The 20,555-nt window shown below is 36.6% G+C and overlaps 1 protein-coding gene across 1 annotated transcript in view; it reads left to right on the forward strand.

The window, feature by feature from the left end:
* Positions 1–11,216, forward strand: part of ENTREP2 (endosomal transmembrane epsin interactor 2) — a 649,682-nt gene extending 638,466 nt beyond the window's left edge. Inside the window, exons 10-11 of the mRNA XM_075208108.1 lie at positions 7,234–7,559; positions 10,518–11,216. Of these exons, the coding sequence (XP_075064209.1) occupies positions 7,234–7,559; positions 10,518–10,703 (512 nt within the window). The 3' untranslated portion in view covers positions 10,704–11,216. The remainder of the gene's footprint in view (positions 1–7,233; positions 7,560–10,517) is intronic.
* The last annotated feature ends 9,339 nt before the right edge of the window (positions 11,217–20,555 follow it).

Raw genomic sequence — 20,555 nt, forward strand, 5'->3', positions numbered from 1 at the left:
TGGGGGTGATGCCGGTTGCTGTAATGTGGGGGGTGATGCTGGTTGCTGTAATGTGGGGGGTGATGCTGGTTGCTGTAATGTGGGGGTGCTTCTGGTTGCTGTAATGTGGGGGGCGATGCTGGTTGCTGTAATGTGGGTGGGTATTGATGTAGTATAAGTGTGTGTGGGAGGTTATTTATTGCTGTAATTTGGGTACTAATAATGTATTATCATGGTATTTATTGATGTAATATGGGTGCTAACAATGCAATGTTGAGGGTCATTAGGAGAAATAAATACCCCACACACACACTCACACTACATCATATTGTACTGCACCAGCAACGCACACTGTGCCAGCATCAGTGTGCAACAATATAGTGCATAGAGCCCACAACACGTGGGCCTGTGTGCTTTAAATGCCAGGGCTGAATTTTAGTCCCAGTCCGGACCTGTTCATGGGTATTAAAGCTGGTACAATATAAAGGAGTTCTATGAGAGCATGTATTACATAGTACATTATGCTGCAAGGAAGCTTTAAAAACACGCTGAATGCTCTGCTAAAAGTAAGAGAAAAAAAGCATAAGGTTTTGTCAACACCTTTAACAGGTGCTTATGTGTATTAGCCTTACTAACCTGGAATCTTAACACATTAGTTATGTGGAGCTTCCAGAGAGATCATCTCTCCATTGTATACTACAATACATAGCAAAAATGCTTCAATAGCAGAGAGCTGTGGATCTACATAGTAAGTCCCACTACATTGTTTTTCATCCCAGCCAAGGCTGTTAAAGAAGACATTGGATGCCAGTGCAGACATGAATTGAATACATCTGCCACCCTCTACCTGCATCTTATTAGTGGAGGGAATTGTCCCTGCAGAGGTTTATGGGGAGTAACTCACAAGCTGCACCTCAAGGTCTAAATCTAGGCCTGCTTCATATCTAAAATCTTTTATAGCAGTGACACCAACCGAGGGTGGAGGGGGGGGGGGGCTGCCCTTGCCACCATTGCCAGCCAACCCACCCACCCTTGCTGCTGAGTATTTATTAAGCATTGCAGGGAGACTTCCTATGCTGTATAAACTGTTCCACTAACATTACTATGTTATCCTATGTTTTGAGGACCCCTTTGCCCTATTCACAATACAACACCATACAGAATTAAATACTAATATTCAAGTGACATGTCTGCAGAAAAAGTAAAAAAAAAATCTATGCATTGTTTGTAACATATTTGACATCTTTTAAACTGAAAGGCATATTTATGTATTTGGTTAAGTAGTATACAAGGAAAGAGTTTGTTTGGTACACAAACAGAAGTTTTACAAAATCATTAATATACCATCTTTGTATCCGTTGATCGGTAATCTATGCATTTTTCTTCTAATTGGAACTACTGCACTTTTCTAGTATGACATAACATTCAGTTTCTATCTCAAGCTGCTGCCTATAACATGCAGAAGGACACCCTTTAAAAAAAAGTCCTGACTTTGCAATGTGGACATTCTCTATGACTTCCAGGGCTTCTTTCATTTTCTTGCCGGACAGGTTTATTGTTTTGAAGTCACGATGAAAGCAGTATGGGCCATTAAAACGTTTTCTATGCATTGATTTATAGAGCAAATACTTACATTTTAACTGCAATGTCACTAAATTGATGTGCAACTCATTATATTTCAGCAATCACTTCTGAATGCTTAACCTCGTTGTTTGATAGATTCCCTAAGACTTTTGAATTATTGTTACAAGTGTAATACAAGTTTAAGATTTGCCTTTTTTATTAGTGCTGTTATCAGTTTTGCTGGTCTCATACATTAAGGTTATTTGAAATTATATGTATCTTTAACCATTGGTAATATTTATTTGAAACTGTACAGTGATCAAGCACAAGATGGCTTCATTTGGATGCGTAATTATGTTTATTCATTGTGGTAGAGGGACATCGTGGGAGTTGAAAGAGAACTTATGAGTGTATAATAATACACATGTATGGTTACTTTCATCATCATCATCAACAATATTTATATCTACTATATATACACAAATTCTATATTCTCCAATCTCTCATTAGGGATTGCTGCCACCATCATGGTACTAGTCAATGGCTAACTACATTCCAAGCAGTACATTCAGCTTCTATGGTGCCCTGTGGTATACAGAGCTCAATTCCACTTACCTCTTAATGTTGTCGTGTTACATAGTAACATAGTTGATGAGGTTGAAAAAAGACACCAGTCCATCAAGTTCAACCTATTTTGGATCTCCTGCGATCCTGCACTTATATTTGAAATTAATCCAGAGTAGGCAACCGCCCATCTGTTTCAATTTTGAAAATCCCCCCAGACTCAATATTGCAATCCAATTTTTACCCTATATCCACTACTATCCTTTATTTTAAATTAACGGTCGTATCCCTGGATACACCTTTCCGCTAAAAATTTGTCTAACCCTTTCTTAAACATATCTATTGAATCTGCCATCACAACCTTCCCTGGCAATGAATTCCATATCTTGACTGCCCTTACTGTAAAGAACCCCTTCCTTTGCTGGTTGTGAAATTTCCTCTCCTCTAACCTTAGGGGATGACCACGTGTCCTGTGTATGGTCCGTGGGGTAAAAAGTTCCCATGAAAGCTCTCCGTATTGACCCCTAATGTATTTGTACATAGTAATCACATCTCCCCTTAGACGCCTCTTTTCTAAAGTAAACATGCCTAAACTGGCTAACCTTTCCTCATAACTTAATGACTCCATACCCTTTATCAATTTTGTCGCCCTTCTCTGAACCCTTTCTAGTTCCAAATTATCTTTTTTATAGAGTGGTGCCCAGAACTGTACTGCATATTCAAGATGAGGTCTTACCAACGATTTATACAGTGGCAAAATTACACTGTCTTCCCTTGCATCTATGCCCCTTTTTATGCATGCCAATACTTTGTTTGCCCTTGCAGCTGCTGCTTGACATTGAGCACTATTGCTAAGTCTACTGTCTACGAGCATTCCCAAATCCTTTTCCATTATAGATTCTCCCAAATTAATTCCATTTAATTTATAGATTGCGTTCTTGTTTTTGATCCCTGAATGTATAACCTTACATTTATCTGTGTTAAACCTCATATTCCATTTAGCCGCCCAATCTTCCAGTTTATTTAAGTCCCTCTGTAGAGAAGCTACATCTTGCTCTGATTTTATTACCTTACAGAGTTTAGTGTCATCTGCAAAAATAGAAACTTTACTCTCTAAACCATCACCAAGGTCATTAATAAATATATTAAAAAGGAGTGGTCCCAGCACGGAACCTTGAGGTACTCCACTTAAGACTTTTGACCAATTAGAAAATGTTCCATTTATCACAACTCTCTGTTCCCTATTCTCTAACCAGTTTTAGATCCAAGTACAAATTTTGATTTCTAGACCCAGTTCCCTTATTTTGTAAACCAACCTCTTGTGTGGCACTGTATCAAAGGCCTTTGCAAAATCTAAGTAGACCACATCTACTGTCCTGTTCTGGTCTAAGTTCCCACTAACTTCCTCGTAGAAACTAATTAGATTAGTTTGACATGACCTATCCCTCACAAATCCATGTTGATTCCCACTAATAATTTTATTGCGTACCAAGTAATCCTGAATACTGTCCCTTAAAATACCTTCCAGTAGTTTCCCCACTATTGATGTCAGGCTTACAGGTCTATAATTCTGTGATCTTGTCCCCTTTTTAAACAACGGCACCACATCTGCTATTCGCCAATCCCTTGGTACTGAGCCTGATGAGATTGAATCTCTGAAAATTAAGAATAGCGGTCTAGCTATTTCCGAGTTTAACTCCATAAGGACCCTTGGGTTTATGCCATCTGGACCTGGAGCTTTATTTATCTTAATATTCTTCAGTCGCCTTTGTACTTCTTCATCTTACAACCAAGTATTAATTAATGGCATGGTTTCATTTCCATTTTTATGTATTACTCCTGCCATTTGTTCCTCTCTGGTAAATACTGAAGAAAAGAAAAGAGAATTGCATAAGAATTGTCTAGCTACATGCTACATTCTCACTCCTGTGCATTTCTATATCAACCACTTGATAATACTGTGCATGCATTATCTCTAAAGGTCATACTTCCATCTTGTTTTAAATGGTCAGCACAGTTTATAGTCTTCAGTCCTTAAGCAATTCGGATTACCAGGAAAGATAATTATATGTAATAGCAGAGACCTACAGAGGAGAGCCTATTCATTACATAAGCAGGGTACTTCATGTGGGGTCAGATTTCCCTCTTAGCTCACCTGAACCGGGATATTTTTACAGTAAATTGGTAACGGGAACCTCACCTCATACACCTGTTTTTACTCAAGGGGCCATTCCTTACCACCAACACCTTTATGTACACTAAATAAAACTTAGTGACTGGGTCAAATATCCACTGCATGAAGTCAGACAGACTGTGCCATGCAGGGTATTAGCAATTGTGCCAAAATAACATTCTTTCCATCCAATTGCACAATAAATCCCCCCACCCCCACCCCTTCTGCATTTATGTTTCCCCCACTGTCCTTGGCTGCGGAGCACTCTGGAGACATACAAACCAACAATAATAATAATAATGAGGCCCCATATGTACTGCTCCACCTTCCCTTTCTTCCCTCTCTTCCCCTGCTTTCAAAAGTCTTGGTGCAGTGATCTGCTTTTAGTCACCATGTATCCTAATATAATTCTAAATAAGGGGTCTGAAAACTTTTAGTCAGTCCATGCTCTTATTTTTGTAAAACTACTATGTACTACCAATTACTAATCAGTAACAACAATATACATTAGTTTTAGACAAAAATAAAGTATTAAAAGGATTGCAAAACTGATTCACTGACATAACTTGTTTCTCGCCATAAATATATTAATTATAATTAAGATTATTAGCATCATTTGCAACACAGAAAAAAATGTTCAGTACACCCAAAGTAACCTTCACTATCCTCTCAGAGAAATGCTATATCAAGGTTTATTATTATGATGGTATAATAAATACAACTTTAAATAAAGGATGATTTTTTTCACTGTTTAGTCAGAATAAAAAGAAACATTAAAAGCCACTATTTGATAAAAACAATATATCAAAGTATGTATAATAGTGAGCTGAATACTGTACATGGAATATCCAGAGTGTTTATACTTAACCACATTTTCTTTTATGGTTTCCTTTACCACAATCTAAAATGCTGTGATGTTACCAAGAAGATGTGTGTTGTCTAAATCAGCAGTGTGTGAGTGACAGGCTTGCAGACTGGCTCTTTGTTTATAGGAATTCATGCACAGAGACAGGGCAAGCGATGTCACAGCAGAATAAATGCTAACATTTCAGAACCCATTAGGACATGGTCCTAGATAGGTGTGGTGGGACTTCAGCTGTCTGTACGGGTATGAAGAAGTATTTCTCTATTATTTTTTGCTTTATAATGAAACTTTGGTGGAAATTCAGGTTCCTCGATAATGTATTTTACCTCCATGCTTCATGCAATATTTCAATTGTGGGGTTTAAGTAATCCTTTAAATATATATTTACCAACCTTTATTTTGCAATCTAATAATCCTTATTAACATCACAACTATTATGTTGCACACACTCTTCTCAACCCTTTGCAATTAGGCTTCCACCCTCCACACTCCACAGAGACTGTCCTCAAGTGGCCAGTGATAGTTTCATCCTCTTTGACCTATCTGCTGCTTTCAATATAATTGACTACAGTCTTCTTCCTGACACCCCTCACTCCCCTGGCCTTTGCAGCACTGTTTTCTCCTGATTTGTCTCCAACATTTCTAAACGCTTCTGCAGTGTTTATATTGATCACACATTCTCTCCACTAGCCCCTATATCTGTTGGGATTCGTCTAGGCACTGGCCATGCTTTTCTCCCTTTATGTCTCCTCTTTCAGTGAACTAATACAATCTTGTGGCCTGCACTACCGCTATACTGACAACACACAAAGCTAGCTCTCGTCCCATTAATTCTCACCCTGTATCCTGTGTGTTCAAGTACCCCTCTGCCATGTCCACCTGGATGTCCCATCACTACCTAAAGCTCAATGTATCCAAAACAGAGCTCATCAGCTTTTCCCCTCTTAGTGTCAATACTCCTCCTCTAGCCTTCCTCACAGCTGACAATACCACATGCCTACTGCCTTGGGGTTATGCTCAACCCTCAGCTTAACCCCCCCCCCCCTACATGCAGTGCCTTGCACTGTCTTGGTGCCTCCTCTTTTAAAACATTGCCAGTTGCAGCCCCTTTCTCGCTCAGAACATTACCAAACGCTTATCCATTCTCTCATTATCTTCTACCTTCACTACTGCAAGCTCCTACTATTTGACCTTCCTCTCACCCATCTTTCCCCTCTTCAATCCATCTCAAAAGCAGCAGCAAGACTGACCAATCTTTCTCACCACTCCATATACATTGCACCACTCTGCAAATCCTTGGCTACCCATTTTCTCTGGAATTCAATTAAAACTCACTCTCAGTAACAACCTCCAACTCCCATCTTCCAGAGTTCTCCAGTGCTGCTGCCCCCTTATGGAACTCCCTACCCCACCTGACAAGACTCTTCACCAGTTTTTTTGCCACTCTCTCAAAACCAACCTCTTCACCTAGCCTATCATAAATCCTATCTTACCTCCTGCATGTTCTACTCTGTGTCCAACTAACTCCTATTGGCTCAGAATTGCCCTCCCCATCTCAAAGGTAAGGTAGCAAGATCAGGGCCCTTTTTACCAATTGTCTCACGTCTGCACCTCCTTCATAAACCTAGTCTGTATTTTGATTTATAGCCAATTGTATTTTCTATGATTTGTAATTTACGTATAAACAATGATAATGATGAGTTCTAAAGTGTATTATAACATTTTATAAAGAGTATTAGGCATTTATATCAACATGGCTTCATGTTTATGTAAGACATTGTCAACATGTCTAAATTCAAGTGAAACAAAATAACTTTTGAGCTTCTTAGAAATCAAATTATGTACCCATCCTGGTGATTTGCTCCCAGTTGGATTATACAGTAGAGTGACATTCGTAAGGGGAACTAAAAGCATTTTCTTACAGACGTGAGCAGAATATAGTTAGACGACTAAATGCTCACTTGGGAGAGTTTGACTTATTAATTATTTATGCTTTGCATCTTGATGTTTGATTTTGCTTTTAATCCAGTCAATTTAGTCTTAACATCTTATTTCAATCTGTGTGGATTTTTTTCCTTCTCTCTTTCAGTCCCTTGTTCATATCCTCACATGACTGCCTCTGCCTGCCAGGAGACAGGAAACCATTTATTATTGGGAAGACAGAAAGACTCAAGGAAAGGCAATCATCGAATCAAACCAAAGGCCTTAAAGAACATCTCAAAAGAGAGGCCAAATTCTCTGGTTGACCTGAAAACTTACAAGGACACAAAGATTTTAGTGGCCAAGTTTCTGGAACATTCAAATTGTCACCTCTCTCCAGAAGTGCAACATGTTGTGAATAGTATTAAATCTGTAATCAAGTCAGATGAAAGGCACATGGAGGAAGCCATTTTTAGTGCCAACATTATAGACCAGGTAAACAAATGTGCCAGTGTATGAACAAACAAATGTGAACATGATCCCTTACACTTCATAGTATCAATCCACTGCTGAACTACATCTTCCACATAACCTTGTCGGGCTCAACTTCCTGGTAGATGTAGTATAACGACAGAGTCACTGTACATATGGCTGCTGAATTCTTTTTAGTCCAATGTTAAAGCGGCACACACTTTTAATAAAAACAGAGGTGTTGGATTATAATTATTATAAAGAACACTCACCACTTATACATAATGTTCTTATATTCTAGGACACTTTGCTTCTCCTGATCAGATAATTTGATCCCACACACACACTGATAGTTCTGCAATCAGAGTTGACATTTTGAGCAATTTAATGGCTGCATATTTACTTACCAGAAGGCTGTCTTTAGGGCCAGGCAACTCAGCTATTCTAACTCTGCCCATTTATTATTAAATCCATGTATTCTATCTTTTCAAACCACATATGCAATATCCCAATTAATGTGTACATCTACAGTTTACAAATATCCCAACCTACTTTGATGTAAACATAACTTTGGACAGCTGATTTTTTTTGTCATTTCTATAGTTAGTCCCTAAATAAGGATAATACTTTTAATAATGTAGTATGATTTAATTGATACATGGACCAACTAGAAATAGATGCTAGTTAATTGAAGATATTGTATCTGGGGATTCCCAATGTCTGAACAGAACAACAGAAATTGACTAATTCTTATGAAGTTAAAAAGTGAAATATTTCTAACCCATTTTCATGTAAATGGTACTACCGGCAGATGCACATATTCAAAAGTCCTATTATCTTTAAGAATAAACATTGATTGTATAACAAACGTAAATGGTATGCCAATATATAAATGTGCAGCAGTTCTCCCCTCACTTGCATACTAATTGAGGCTTAGTTATTGTAAGCAGCACAATTTTATATATACTCAGTGAAATCCCACTGAGAACATCTGCTGAGTCAACAGAAACCAACAGCAACAAAACTGAAGTGTGTGGCTCCAGATCCAGATCTAAAATGATTAAAATCTGTTATGTAACAGTAACTTTTTGACAAATTATTTAGTTATGAAAACCTGATAAATAAAACCACTTCAAATATTGGCAGGGGTAAAAGTAGCATATAAGCAATTCAAGAAACTACTTAAGTAGGAAAGCATGTGGAAAAAATAAGTGATTGCTTAAAGACAGGATTGCAGTGCCTCCCTTGTTGTTCAGCCAGATGTTATTTTAAGGATAACTTATGGATATCCTATTAACATTCAACTTTATGCAAATCAACTGAAAGTACTAAACACTCATGTGTAGCAAATTCATTACCTATTCATAAAACACAAGCTTTGAAAACATCTAACACCCTTGTCTTTCAAACCTTCACTTAATAACTCACTGCCCAATTCTATTACAGAGCATACTGTCCTGATGCTACACAGGGCCTTTTTTAATTATTTAATTGGTCATTGAGCAACTTAAAGACATTCATACATTTAAAGAATAAAGAATTTCCAAGTGATTAATAAGAGCAATTCAAAATGTTAAAATGTGCCTTGATCAGGTATTGCTCATGGTGTTCTCAACTATCGTTTCACATTGATAAAATAATTTACTATACTGTTAATGAAGAAGTCATCAGGGTTATACTGGTTTGAGATTGAAAGTAAAACCTAGCAAATATTTAATGATTCTAGATTTCGGAATATATTTTCTCATTGGCTGGTTTATGTTTATTCTAACATTGCAAAAACACCATTGCAATGGATCAAAATATCCTAATACATTTTTCTAAAACATGTTGAAATGCAAGCCTGAGAAACTAGTGATTGTATTATTGTATGTTTTAAATATACAGTATCTCTTCTAGCTTCTTGTCCTTCATTTCTTTTCAGTGAATCTATTAAAAATTAAATTATTGTCATCTATAAGAGAAACATCACTGCTTTAGTTTACTGATGAGTAAAAATATAATAATATTACACTTTATATGTGCAATGAATGCAAATCCCTAGACCCAATTGGCTGGAGAAAATAGTCACTTTCTATTATAAAGTAATACAGGGACATTTCTGCCCTAGGTGGTAGAATGTATAGGGCAGCCGGGAATGGATGACTTTGGCCAGAAGTTACCTCTCCCCTGTCCCATCGCTGCTGCCTCTCCACAATTATGTGAAGACCTCACAGACTTCCAAGAGAGCAGGCAAACCTTCTGGGAGTGCCTACCTGTCACAAGGTGGGTGGGACCATGAAGCAGACCTGAATCATTAAGTCTTTTCCACAAGAATAAACACCTGCTAAACCCCTAAACTCAGTGTATAGTAAGTTGGGTGTGGCTTAAAAGCATGATTGCACCAACTAATTTTTGTCATAAACTTCATCATTAAGCCCTGCCCACCTCATATTTTCCTTCCTTGCCACTGGATCTGCCAAGAGGAGGTGCACTGGCCCCCTTGTCCAGCGTGAAAGCAGGATTGATCCTGTAGCAAAGAGTGAGATTGAGACATCTCCCTTTCATACCTGCTGATTTCTTTAGTTGCAAAATGCTGGCATTGTGTGTGACACTATCCTAACTGTCAATTAAGAGGGGTAGCATTATTTAAAACAAGTGATGCTGATGCATAATTATTCATTATCACTTTTACATAGTGGTGGGCCTATAGCAAGCCAACGCAAGTCAGCTGGCTCAGGCAGCACATTTTGTGGGCAGAAAAATTAAGGGAACACTAATTGTCTTGGTGCAAAAGTCTAAATGGGTGGTCTTTACCTTCTTCGCAGAATGCCTACAAATTGCAAAATGTGTCTTTTTGAAAGTGTACACAACTCATCTGCAAATATTTAAGGAAGTAATGGGTGCCAGCTAAGATGCTGTCCCAGGCAACAGAATGGTTACAACAAAGTGATGTAAAAGTGCACAGGAACCACCTTCTAAACATTGTGTCTTGACCTACAGGTAATTACAAGCTCTCAGCAGAATGTCAGCATATCGAGAAAACGGCTGCAGGAAGACCTTCACCTTCGGAGTTGTGGAGCTCTCAGTTCCCCAGTAGCATTTCTACACAGGATACATTTAACACGAGATCTGAATCAGGACAGACCACATAGTCTAATTGGAGTCTGCAGAGAAACCATCCTTTGATTACCGTCTTTGAACAGATTGCATGCAAAACCAAGGACTTTGAAATCAATCTCTGTCACCTGCACCAACTACAACATGGCATCTCCTGTCTAGACTTGGTCATGCATGGGACAACAGACTCCAAGTTTGAAGTGATCCCTGAATGTAATAGGTTCTGCAACAACAATGCAAGCTTTATTTCAACACAAAAAGCCTTTTGGAATAGATGTCTGGAGTTTAATCTATTTTTTATTTTTAAAATAGAGATATGGATATTGCTGCCATGTAGCTTCATTTAATGTTCACCATCTTCTCAATAGTTCCCACCTCCCACAAAGGGGGCCATTTTGTGATCCTGCAAGCTTGCAGACAACATGACAACATTAACAAATTGTGTATTATCTGTTCCACCATTGAAAGGTAGCATAACTATTAAAAGAATCTTCAGAAGAAGAAAGCTATTTACAACCTCTGCGTTGTATTACTTTATGTACCTCAAAGTGTTTTCACAAAGTGTTTTAATAAAAAAAGAACAACAACTATCTAATCTCTTTGTTTTGTCAAAGTTATTTTTGGATGAAACCAATATATTAACATGAAATATATATTACATTATTTTATTGTATTTTAGTTTATCATTTTATTTGATATGGTATTTTTTATGCCAATTTTATTTATTAGTCTGAGCTGTGAACTGAGGGCAGGGATGTGAGCAGCAGTGGAATAGTTAATTTGAAGAATAGTTGTTCCTAATCAATAGTGGACAAAGACATTCCAAGTTTTCAAACCCATCTTATTCCATCCTTAGGACTCTGAAGCACCAAGAAATGCCCATATTCTAGCTCAGCCAATTGTATTATGCCTGTTCAGTGTTTATAAAAAGAACTGTTTCATGTGAAGAGGCTGAATTTCAGAATTGAAACTTTAAGTTATATTATCATAGCTCAAGCTTGTATTGTAAGTTATTGCCTATCCTTTTCCAAAACAAATGTACACCATAGATTGGTGACTGGTTTTGTTTTTGTTTAGAGTAACTGTTTCTCAATTTAAAAGTTAGGGTTTAAAGTGTTACATATTTCTGTCTGCCACTTTGCTAAACAGTCAACATATAGTTCTGCTAATATAAATAATATTTGCCTGAGTTCAGGTGAAGCTGCTTTGTGAACTGCATATCGAAGTATGTGTGAGTGTTGTGATAATAAGTGTTGAGAAGTTAAGAAATAAACTACAGAGAAATAAATCTACATAGTCACTGAATACAGTGTTGAGGTTGAGGCTATCTTCCCATATGTGGTGCCTGAGTGGACATTCTGGACAGTTGAACTGCGGGGCCAGTATGGATTGATTGTGGACTGCGGGACGTATTCAACTTGAGAAAATTGGGCTGGCCTACCGCGGGGTCAAGTCCTTAAAAAAAAATATATATAAAATATGAGGAGCGATTTATGTACTGCGGAGGATAAATCTGCAATGAAGTATGAGAAATAGATTGTCCATAGTATTAGATAGAAAAATAAGTTATATGTTAGTAGAACTGCGGGGCTACAAAACTGTGTTTTGAGTGATTTGTCCAAAACTGTATGAACATGACTAATCATTGCGATAAGCAGTTTCCAAGTGCAGGGTCCTTTGATAAAAAAATATTTTGGAAACGTGTAAACAGAAATTGAGACGCTATTAGGAGCTTTAAAAGTGTTTTACAGTCACCTAAATCTGATGTAGGTGATTCTGAAACGGTTAAGTCTGAAAATATATATGATAAAAATAAAAATAGCTGGAGGATTATTCCAAAACAGAAAGCGATTCAGATAATTTACAGAAAATCAAATAGCAGAAGTAATTTAGATTTATTCCAATACAAATAATTGAATAGGGAGTTGCTGCAATACCAGAAGTAACCAGTAGATGGTGCGGGGGCTGCCTTAGAATATCAGAACCAGTTATATTTAATTTTAATCCGAAGACAGAGTTGTGAGGTTTTCAGAAATTATTAGGGCTATTGGAAATTCACATGCCTGAGGGATTAAAGGTTGTTCAATTTTGTGATAATTCTGTCCTTGCGAATAATAAATGCCATTCACGAATGATGTTGTTAATCAGACTAATACTACTAATATTTAATGACATTGCATTGTTGAGTATGTATTTTTTCCTGTGAGTTGATTAAGCTAAAGAATAGTAAATCTACAGACTATTATGCAAAGAAGTGGTTAACATGTCACATGAAATGGGGATAGATAGATAGATAGATAGATAGATAGATAGATAGATAGATAGATAGACATAACAGAGCATAGATAAATGACTGATGAAGTTTGAACTTGAAGTGTTAGCAGAAACACTGATAAACAGGCTTTAAATTGCAACACCAGGGTGCAGGAGTGAGACTTTTGTGGAAATAAGAGTTGATCAATAATCATGATATATTAGTATTAGTAAGAAAAAGGAAGATATGAAGCACAGATTAATGACTGTTCAATTAAAATCTTTAGAAAAGCAGAGAATTAATGGCCAATTATTGTGAACCACACCTAAAAATGGCTGGTAACTATTTTCCATATTGACAAGAGTTATACCTATCTTTGGTTTTTTTTGTGTTAGGACAGGGAAACACAGACCCATCCCACACACCTTTGTGTCCAGCAGAAAGAGAAGGGGGGCCATGGGCTTTGGAAAAAACACTCACACACACATCTGCAGATTTCTTACCAGCACCAGAAAAGGAAAAAAATATATTTTAGTTTTTGTTCATAATCTGATGATCATACCTGTGATTTGTTGAATTTAGCCAATTTGGAAACTTCATATGTTGAACCATTCATTTTATTGTCTGATTGTCCTTAGACTATTATATCACAATGTGATTTTGCATTGATCCTATATGTTGATACCTTACTTGTGTATTTTATTTTTACAAGCTTGCAGATACTAATTTTAGCTGTTAATATTCCTATATCAACATGGCCACACAGGTACCATAAATAAACTGCAATCTTTCCACACTCAGGTTAAGTATTTGTGTTATTGTTTGATCAAAGGACTGACGTATCTTACCTCAGAGAGTGCAAGTTATTCTGCATATGCACTTGAAACTAAATAAATCACAAGTGCGCATCTTTCTAGGGGTGTGCAGCTGGAGTTTACATGGAGACTATTAAAGACCTGTTGTTTATTATAGTGCAAAATTTAGACATATATGCCTATTCCATGTCAATCTTTTTAAGAGTAGTTGCAACTGTAGCACTATTCATAGAAAAAACAGAATATCTAGGACTTAGCCATGAATTAATCCCTTGTATACCCTTTGCTGTTTTGCTCTTGATGAATTTTGAACAAACACGACATGTCTTTCCTGCCAGATTAGTAAATTAGCACTTATGGCTCTACCTCATATTTCCATTTGTTGGTGTACAATCTTTAATACTGCTATGTTCTTATTTTGTGTGCGTGTGCATGCACAAGGGGTGGAGGTTTATCAGAAAAGCACTGATAAGTATATGATTCCTGCTGAATTAATGCCCATTCATGATTGTATGGCATGTTTGGACTAGAGCCTTTACAGTTAGATCTGCCATTGAGCATACACACTTACTAGAAGCAGATCTAATTTTATATACAAATGGTTGCTATCATAGATAAAATGAGACTGAAGAGTTATGTATAGACTATGCAAATAGCACTCACAACGGATGGGGTACATTATTCCTAAGTTTATAATTCCAACAATTGGTATAACGATAAAATAAAGCCGATTTCAATAATGATGATATAGAGAAAAATGCATTTAAGATGTAATTGTTAAGTACCTGAATGAGATGAGTAAGCAGTTACAAAAGCAACTAGAGACTTTGAAACTGATTGTACTACAAATGCCTATTGATAACTGTCAGAATGTAATAGCCAGGAGAATGTTATGGTCAGAAATGTTTAATGTTCTAGTAGTTTGACAGATCGATGGGAATGACCACAGCATTGAAAGTAGCTGAAAGAGATACTTGGATTCACGTATCCCACTGCAAGAAGGTAGTTGATCCGACAGTGACCTGGAAAGATGTTGAGACTTATAAAGTTTTGGAATCAGATATAACAATTTTGTTTCAGGACTCTGACAGTGATTTGGTTTGGGAAGAAGAATCTGATCCAGAAGTCAAAGAAAAATATCTTTATTACTGTTGCCATTGCTATAGGCATGATCTGTTTTTTTTTTATTGTTATACCATATAATATTTTTTGGACATTTCCTTAATGAAAACCTGATGGTTAGATCTGGTAGTGGTTTTGAGGAAATGGGGGCATAAAATCAGAACTGTCTTCATCATTCATTCTACTCATAACTAACACATAGAATAATGACACATATAAACGTAGAATTAAAGGACAAGTAATTGAAGATGAATCTGAAGATTGTGAAGAGAAACTGCCAACTGTAATGTATATATGTCAACACATACACCACATGGACACCAAAATGTTGAATTGTTGCCAGAACCTTTACACTTTACAGAGTTGCCTAATTTGCTAGAGGGAAGACCAGTTGCTGAGAGATCTAGTGAAGCACAATCTCTTTACTTAAAATTGTTGCCAAAGGTGTTGACTGAAAGTGTTAATTTTTACAAGAACGCAAGAAATTAAAATCTGGGAACTGAAGTGGTTTGGACTGGTTGTAATACAACATAGATTGGTGCATACTGCACAAACAGGAGGTAATTGTGTAACATTCCAGATAATCTAGAGGAAATAGTTAATAATTATATTGTTTTTTTAGTTACATTTATAAAATGGCTTTCAGGTTTTGGTTTATGATTTCAATCATTAGGAAGATTTTTTTCTCTTTATGTTAGGAATATTATTGATTTTGAATTAAAACTTATACAATATGTTGAACAAATAAAACCTCATAGTTTAGATAACTATCAAAGTGCGGAACTATCAGTTATTTTTGGATAAAGCCAATATATTAGCATGAAATATATATTACATTGTTTTATAGTATTTTAGTTTATCATTTTTTATGTTATTTTTATGCCAATTTTATTTATTTGTGTGAGCTGTGAGCAGAGGACAGGGATGTGAGCAGCAGTGGAAGAGTTAATTCGAAGAACAGATGGACAAAGACATTCCAAGTTTCCTAAACCATCCCATTTCATCCTTAGGACCCTGAAGCAGCAAAAAAACACCCATAATCTATCTCAGGCAATTGTAGTATGCCATTTGAATTGTAATACAACCTACTGTTCAGTGTTTATAAAAAGAACTGTTTCATGCAAAGGGGCAGAATTTCAGGACTGAATTTTTAAGTTATATTATCACAACACAAACAATTTTGGAAATAAACAATTATACTTTTTTCTTAAAGTTTGTTTGCTGTAGAAATTCAATTATGACTTTAACAGTTTTACTTACATTAATCATAATACAGTACATGGAAAATTGCAAACATGTTTACATTAGTTTTGTCAAAGGTATTAAACACAACTTACAAACTTTCAGTGTTTCTTATGTGTACTTACTCTATGATTTTATACCTGTTCCACAACAGAATTCAACATATTAACTATGTTGAAAAGGTGGTATTTCTTACTGTAATGATGTTTGTTTTCATTAATTTTATTTCCCTAAAATGTTTTAGAAAAAATACAGACATAATTGGTTGCTATGGGCAACGCCACCTTTTCTACAGTTACATGAACATGGGTCAATACACTGAGTGGGAGTACTCCTGGGGTATCAGGTGAACGATTTGGCCCCATGGTTGTATGGCTGCGTGTATGGGATTTATTACATTTTTGGGAGGGCACTGATGTTTTTATTTGAGGCTTCAGAACCTTGCAGTGTTGGTAGTGACACAGGGGAACAGCTAAAGGAAAACGAGCTGCAATCCTAGTAATTGAATCCAGAAATACATTGTAACAAGGTGATCTAATTGATAAATACCTTGCTTATATGAAGTGTAGCACAGTAATACCCATATGTAGATGTGTTTTGGATTCAGTGATTAGTATGCATTCCATTGCGGAACAAGATTTAAAGGAGTGCTGTCACACAAGTGGGCAGGGTCTGTTTATTTAGTAAATATGAAAGATAAATGGATTAGGAAAGAACAGAAGATGATAAAGCAAGTGTCCTAGGATGTGCTCAGGATCATCAGCAACGTTTCATGGAGCATAAGTGCAAATGTTCTGAGTTACAAAAAAATAATTTAGGCTGGTGTCACACAAGCACTTCTGAATGTAGAGGGTTTTATCTTTTTATCCACACAAACGCAGCATTCAAAAGTCATCACAACTTAGTAACTCAGCACATTTCACAGTTTTCAGAAAGACCAATAAAGACACTGATAAATTTTTAAACACTTCCCAAAATGGGGGTAAACTAGGCGCTTTCATAATAAATATATTGGTAGGCATGCTCAACATTCACATGGCTGGACTGGAATGGTTTATCAGACCAGGATATGTAAATACAAGATAAAAGCACATGCAAGGGCATCTGAAAACTGCATTACCCTTCTCTCTATTGGTGACCCACATAAAAGAGGCCACAAATACATTCTAAAAGGTACACCACATTATTGGTATTACAACTTAAAAAAATCTTTAATTTCATCATTCTGATTATTAACTACAAAATGTGTTTGTTTATTTTTTGGAATATTAAATTAAAGATTTTTTTAAGTTGTAAAACCAACAATGTGGTGTACCTTTTAAAATGTACTTGTAGCCTCTTTGATGTGGGGCAAACATCTTGCCCTTTTTAGACTCGGCTAGCTGAATATTTTCGAATATTAGGTAATGCTACGTGGGTGCTTTAAAAATTTTTGGGGGCTCTAGAGAAGGTGTTTAATAATTGGAGAAGAAGGGATGGACATGTGACCCTGGCTAATTGTGAGATGAAATGGATATATCATCTTAAAACCTTGTCTCCTGGTGGTCTTAATCAGGACTTCAAGTTGAAGTGGTTTTTAAGCAATGATCGATCCACTGTATTATTCAATCTGAATTGATATGGTCGGGTTGTCATTCTATTTACACATCATTATGTTTTTTGTTTTATTTGTAATATTTAGTATAGAGAATAAGTGAGAGCTATTTATCCATCTTTCATAATTATAAATCTCTTTTCATTTGCTTTTTTTATTGTTTCCGTTATGGTCCATTCCCGATATTGAGACATATCTTTGTTGTTTTTTCATTAGAGGAGAGAGCCAGTGTATTTTATATACAGACAAGTAGCTGGAATTTTGTCCTCAGTTTTAAATATTTTATCTTTATTAGTCATTTTTAGAATACCTAGTGTTTCTATGTAGGAAAGTGTGGTTTATTTTATGAAATGAAAAGAATACTTTTTAACATGTGATTATATATTTTTACACATCATGAACACCGGAGACTGTTTTCTATAAAAACCGAAAGGCATGGTGTGGTCTCTCATCACCGTGAAAAAGACTGGTTGAAACGCGTTGGTGTATAAAAGGGGAGAACAATTCTGATCAGCCATCCAACAGTGCACGAATGAGAGATTCTATTTTCCATCTGGAATGAACACATACAACCCGGGATATTTTCACTGCAAGATTGTTTCATGATTGCCTATATCAATCTATCTGGTACGGGTTTGGTTGATCTGATTCTGTATCCATATTGTCTTGATTTTAGTATTTTTTGTAAGTGCATACTTTGTGTTTGCATGTATTTTACTGTTAATAAAATGAAGTTACGCTAGAAATCTTTTCATCTCTTTGATTATATGTAAACTGACGATGGGGGAGAGGAGAAGTATAAATGGATCACAAGCAGCTCATGTTGGATAAAAACATCCTGGCAGGATAGAAAAGCATTCATCTATTAGAATTTCTATGTGTGGAATTGTCTAAACATTTTTTTTCCATGAGTATAATCACAACGGGAGAGATTAATAGAGAAGGTATCGGGAGCACTTCTCATGTTTGGATTTGATTATCATCATCATCATCATCATCATTTATTTATATAGCGGCACTAATTCTGCAGCGCTGTACAGAGAACGCACTCACATCAGTCCCTGCTCCATTGGAGCTTACAGTCTAAATTCCCTAACACACACACACACATACACACACAGAAATACAGACTAGGGTCAATTTTGATAGCAGCCAATTAACCTACCAGTATGTTTTTGGAGTGTGGGAGGGAACCGGAGCACCCGGAGGAAACCCATGCAAACACAGGGAGAACATACAAACTCCACACAGAAAAGGCCATGGTCGGGAATCGAACTCATGACCAGTGCTGTGAGGCAGAAGTGCTAACCACTAAGCCACTGTGCTGCCCATTATATTCCTATATGTTCTTAAACTTGATGTGTGTGCATAGGATAAAGAACATTTTTTTCACCCGTTCTCTTAAACCTGAATTAGTAACTGCTATATGATATGTGCTTCTGTTCTCTTTGATTTTTATGCATATTGCCGGTGGGTAAGTGTAAAGGACTCTTTTATAACCAGGAATTACTCCATAGTCTGAGAGACATAGAAAGGATGATTAGGTGACTGCATATCAGCGAAGGAGTCTGTTCATGTTTCAAGCAGCTATTACATGAGAGTGATTGGATGCGCTTTGCAATTCAAACATCGTTTATATGTGAGTACATTTACAAGGGGAACGTATAAGAGAAAAAAAGACTTTGATATTTATCAGCATATTTTTATAATATCTGGGCAGTCCTGAACTTTGATATCATTTTTCTCTTTATTGTTGTGCTTCTTTCTTTTCCAAGATTTTTATTCTGAAAGTGCCTAGTCTACCTCCCTTTTGTGCAGTGCTTTAGTATATTACAGCCTGGCGTGACTGTGTTACATGTGTATGCAGGCTGCATTAATTTGTGAGCCAGTTGACTATATATTTCTTCAGTAAATGAGACATTTTTGTTCACCATGTCTTGGGTACTGGCACTTGATTAAAATAGTGTTGTCCCATTATTGCAGACCCAGTGTTAGTCCTGCATCTTAGAGCTTCAACAAAAACTTTATTCGTCATACTCTTGACAACTGTTACTGCTTCTCTAACAGAAAAGGGTATTGCACTTGTCAGATGTCCTTGCTTGTGCTTTCATCTCAAATTAACATATCTTAGTCTGATAAACCATTCCAGTCCAACCATGCCTACAAATATGTTTTGTCTTGAAGCATCTGTCCATTTGCTTTCAGTTCCTATACTCCTAAGTACCACCCTGACCTGGTTCAATGGTACCCTACATAAGTCCTAGTATACACAGAGCACATAAGTGCTTATCATGCACAGAAAAGGGATGAAGATCTTCTGTCAAAGGGTTGTCAACCATCAGTAAATTTACTGACAATAAATATATTTACATTTTCATCCCTGAGCAATAAAAATGTAAATATCAGTAAAAATCTGACAGTTTCCTGACACACCTATACTGCATACTGAACTAATGATTTTGAAACTCTGTATACCTGTATTGCCTTCTCTGATCATCTTTCTTCTCTAGATGCTCTTACTAATTTTACTTTTGAAGATCTGTGTCTTGATAAGAACCAGTGAATAAAAGGCTCAATTTCTGGGGAGAGTGGTTTCATTTCTCCTACATATATTATTCAGCTCATTCGCGTGAACATGTCCTTACTGTACTCAGCCTATGTTAGACCACTCCTCCCTCCACCATTCCGCATCTTTAGACATAAGGAGGTGCAGGTGTCAGATGCGCACAGCTCTGCATGTACGCGGAAATACATGCGCTTTCTTTGTGGGCAGGTGCAGTGCAGACTCTTAATCAGTTAAATCTGAGAAAGTAGAAAAGTTGTAGCCACAAATAGCAGTTTTTTTTTAAGCAAGTCATTAAAAAAGAAATTAAATGTATTACCACTAAATGTCC

The sequence above is a fragment of the Mixophyes fleayi genome, chromosome 4 (assembly GCF_038048845.1).
Source record: "Mixophyes fleayi isolate aMixFle1 chromosome 4, aMixFle1.hap1, whole genome shotgun sequence".
NCBI classification, from domain to species: domain Eukaryota; kingdom Metazoa; phylum Chordata; class Amphibia; order Anura; family Limnodynastidae; genus Mixophyes; species Mixophyes fleayi.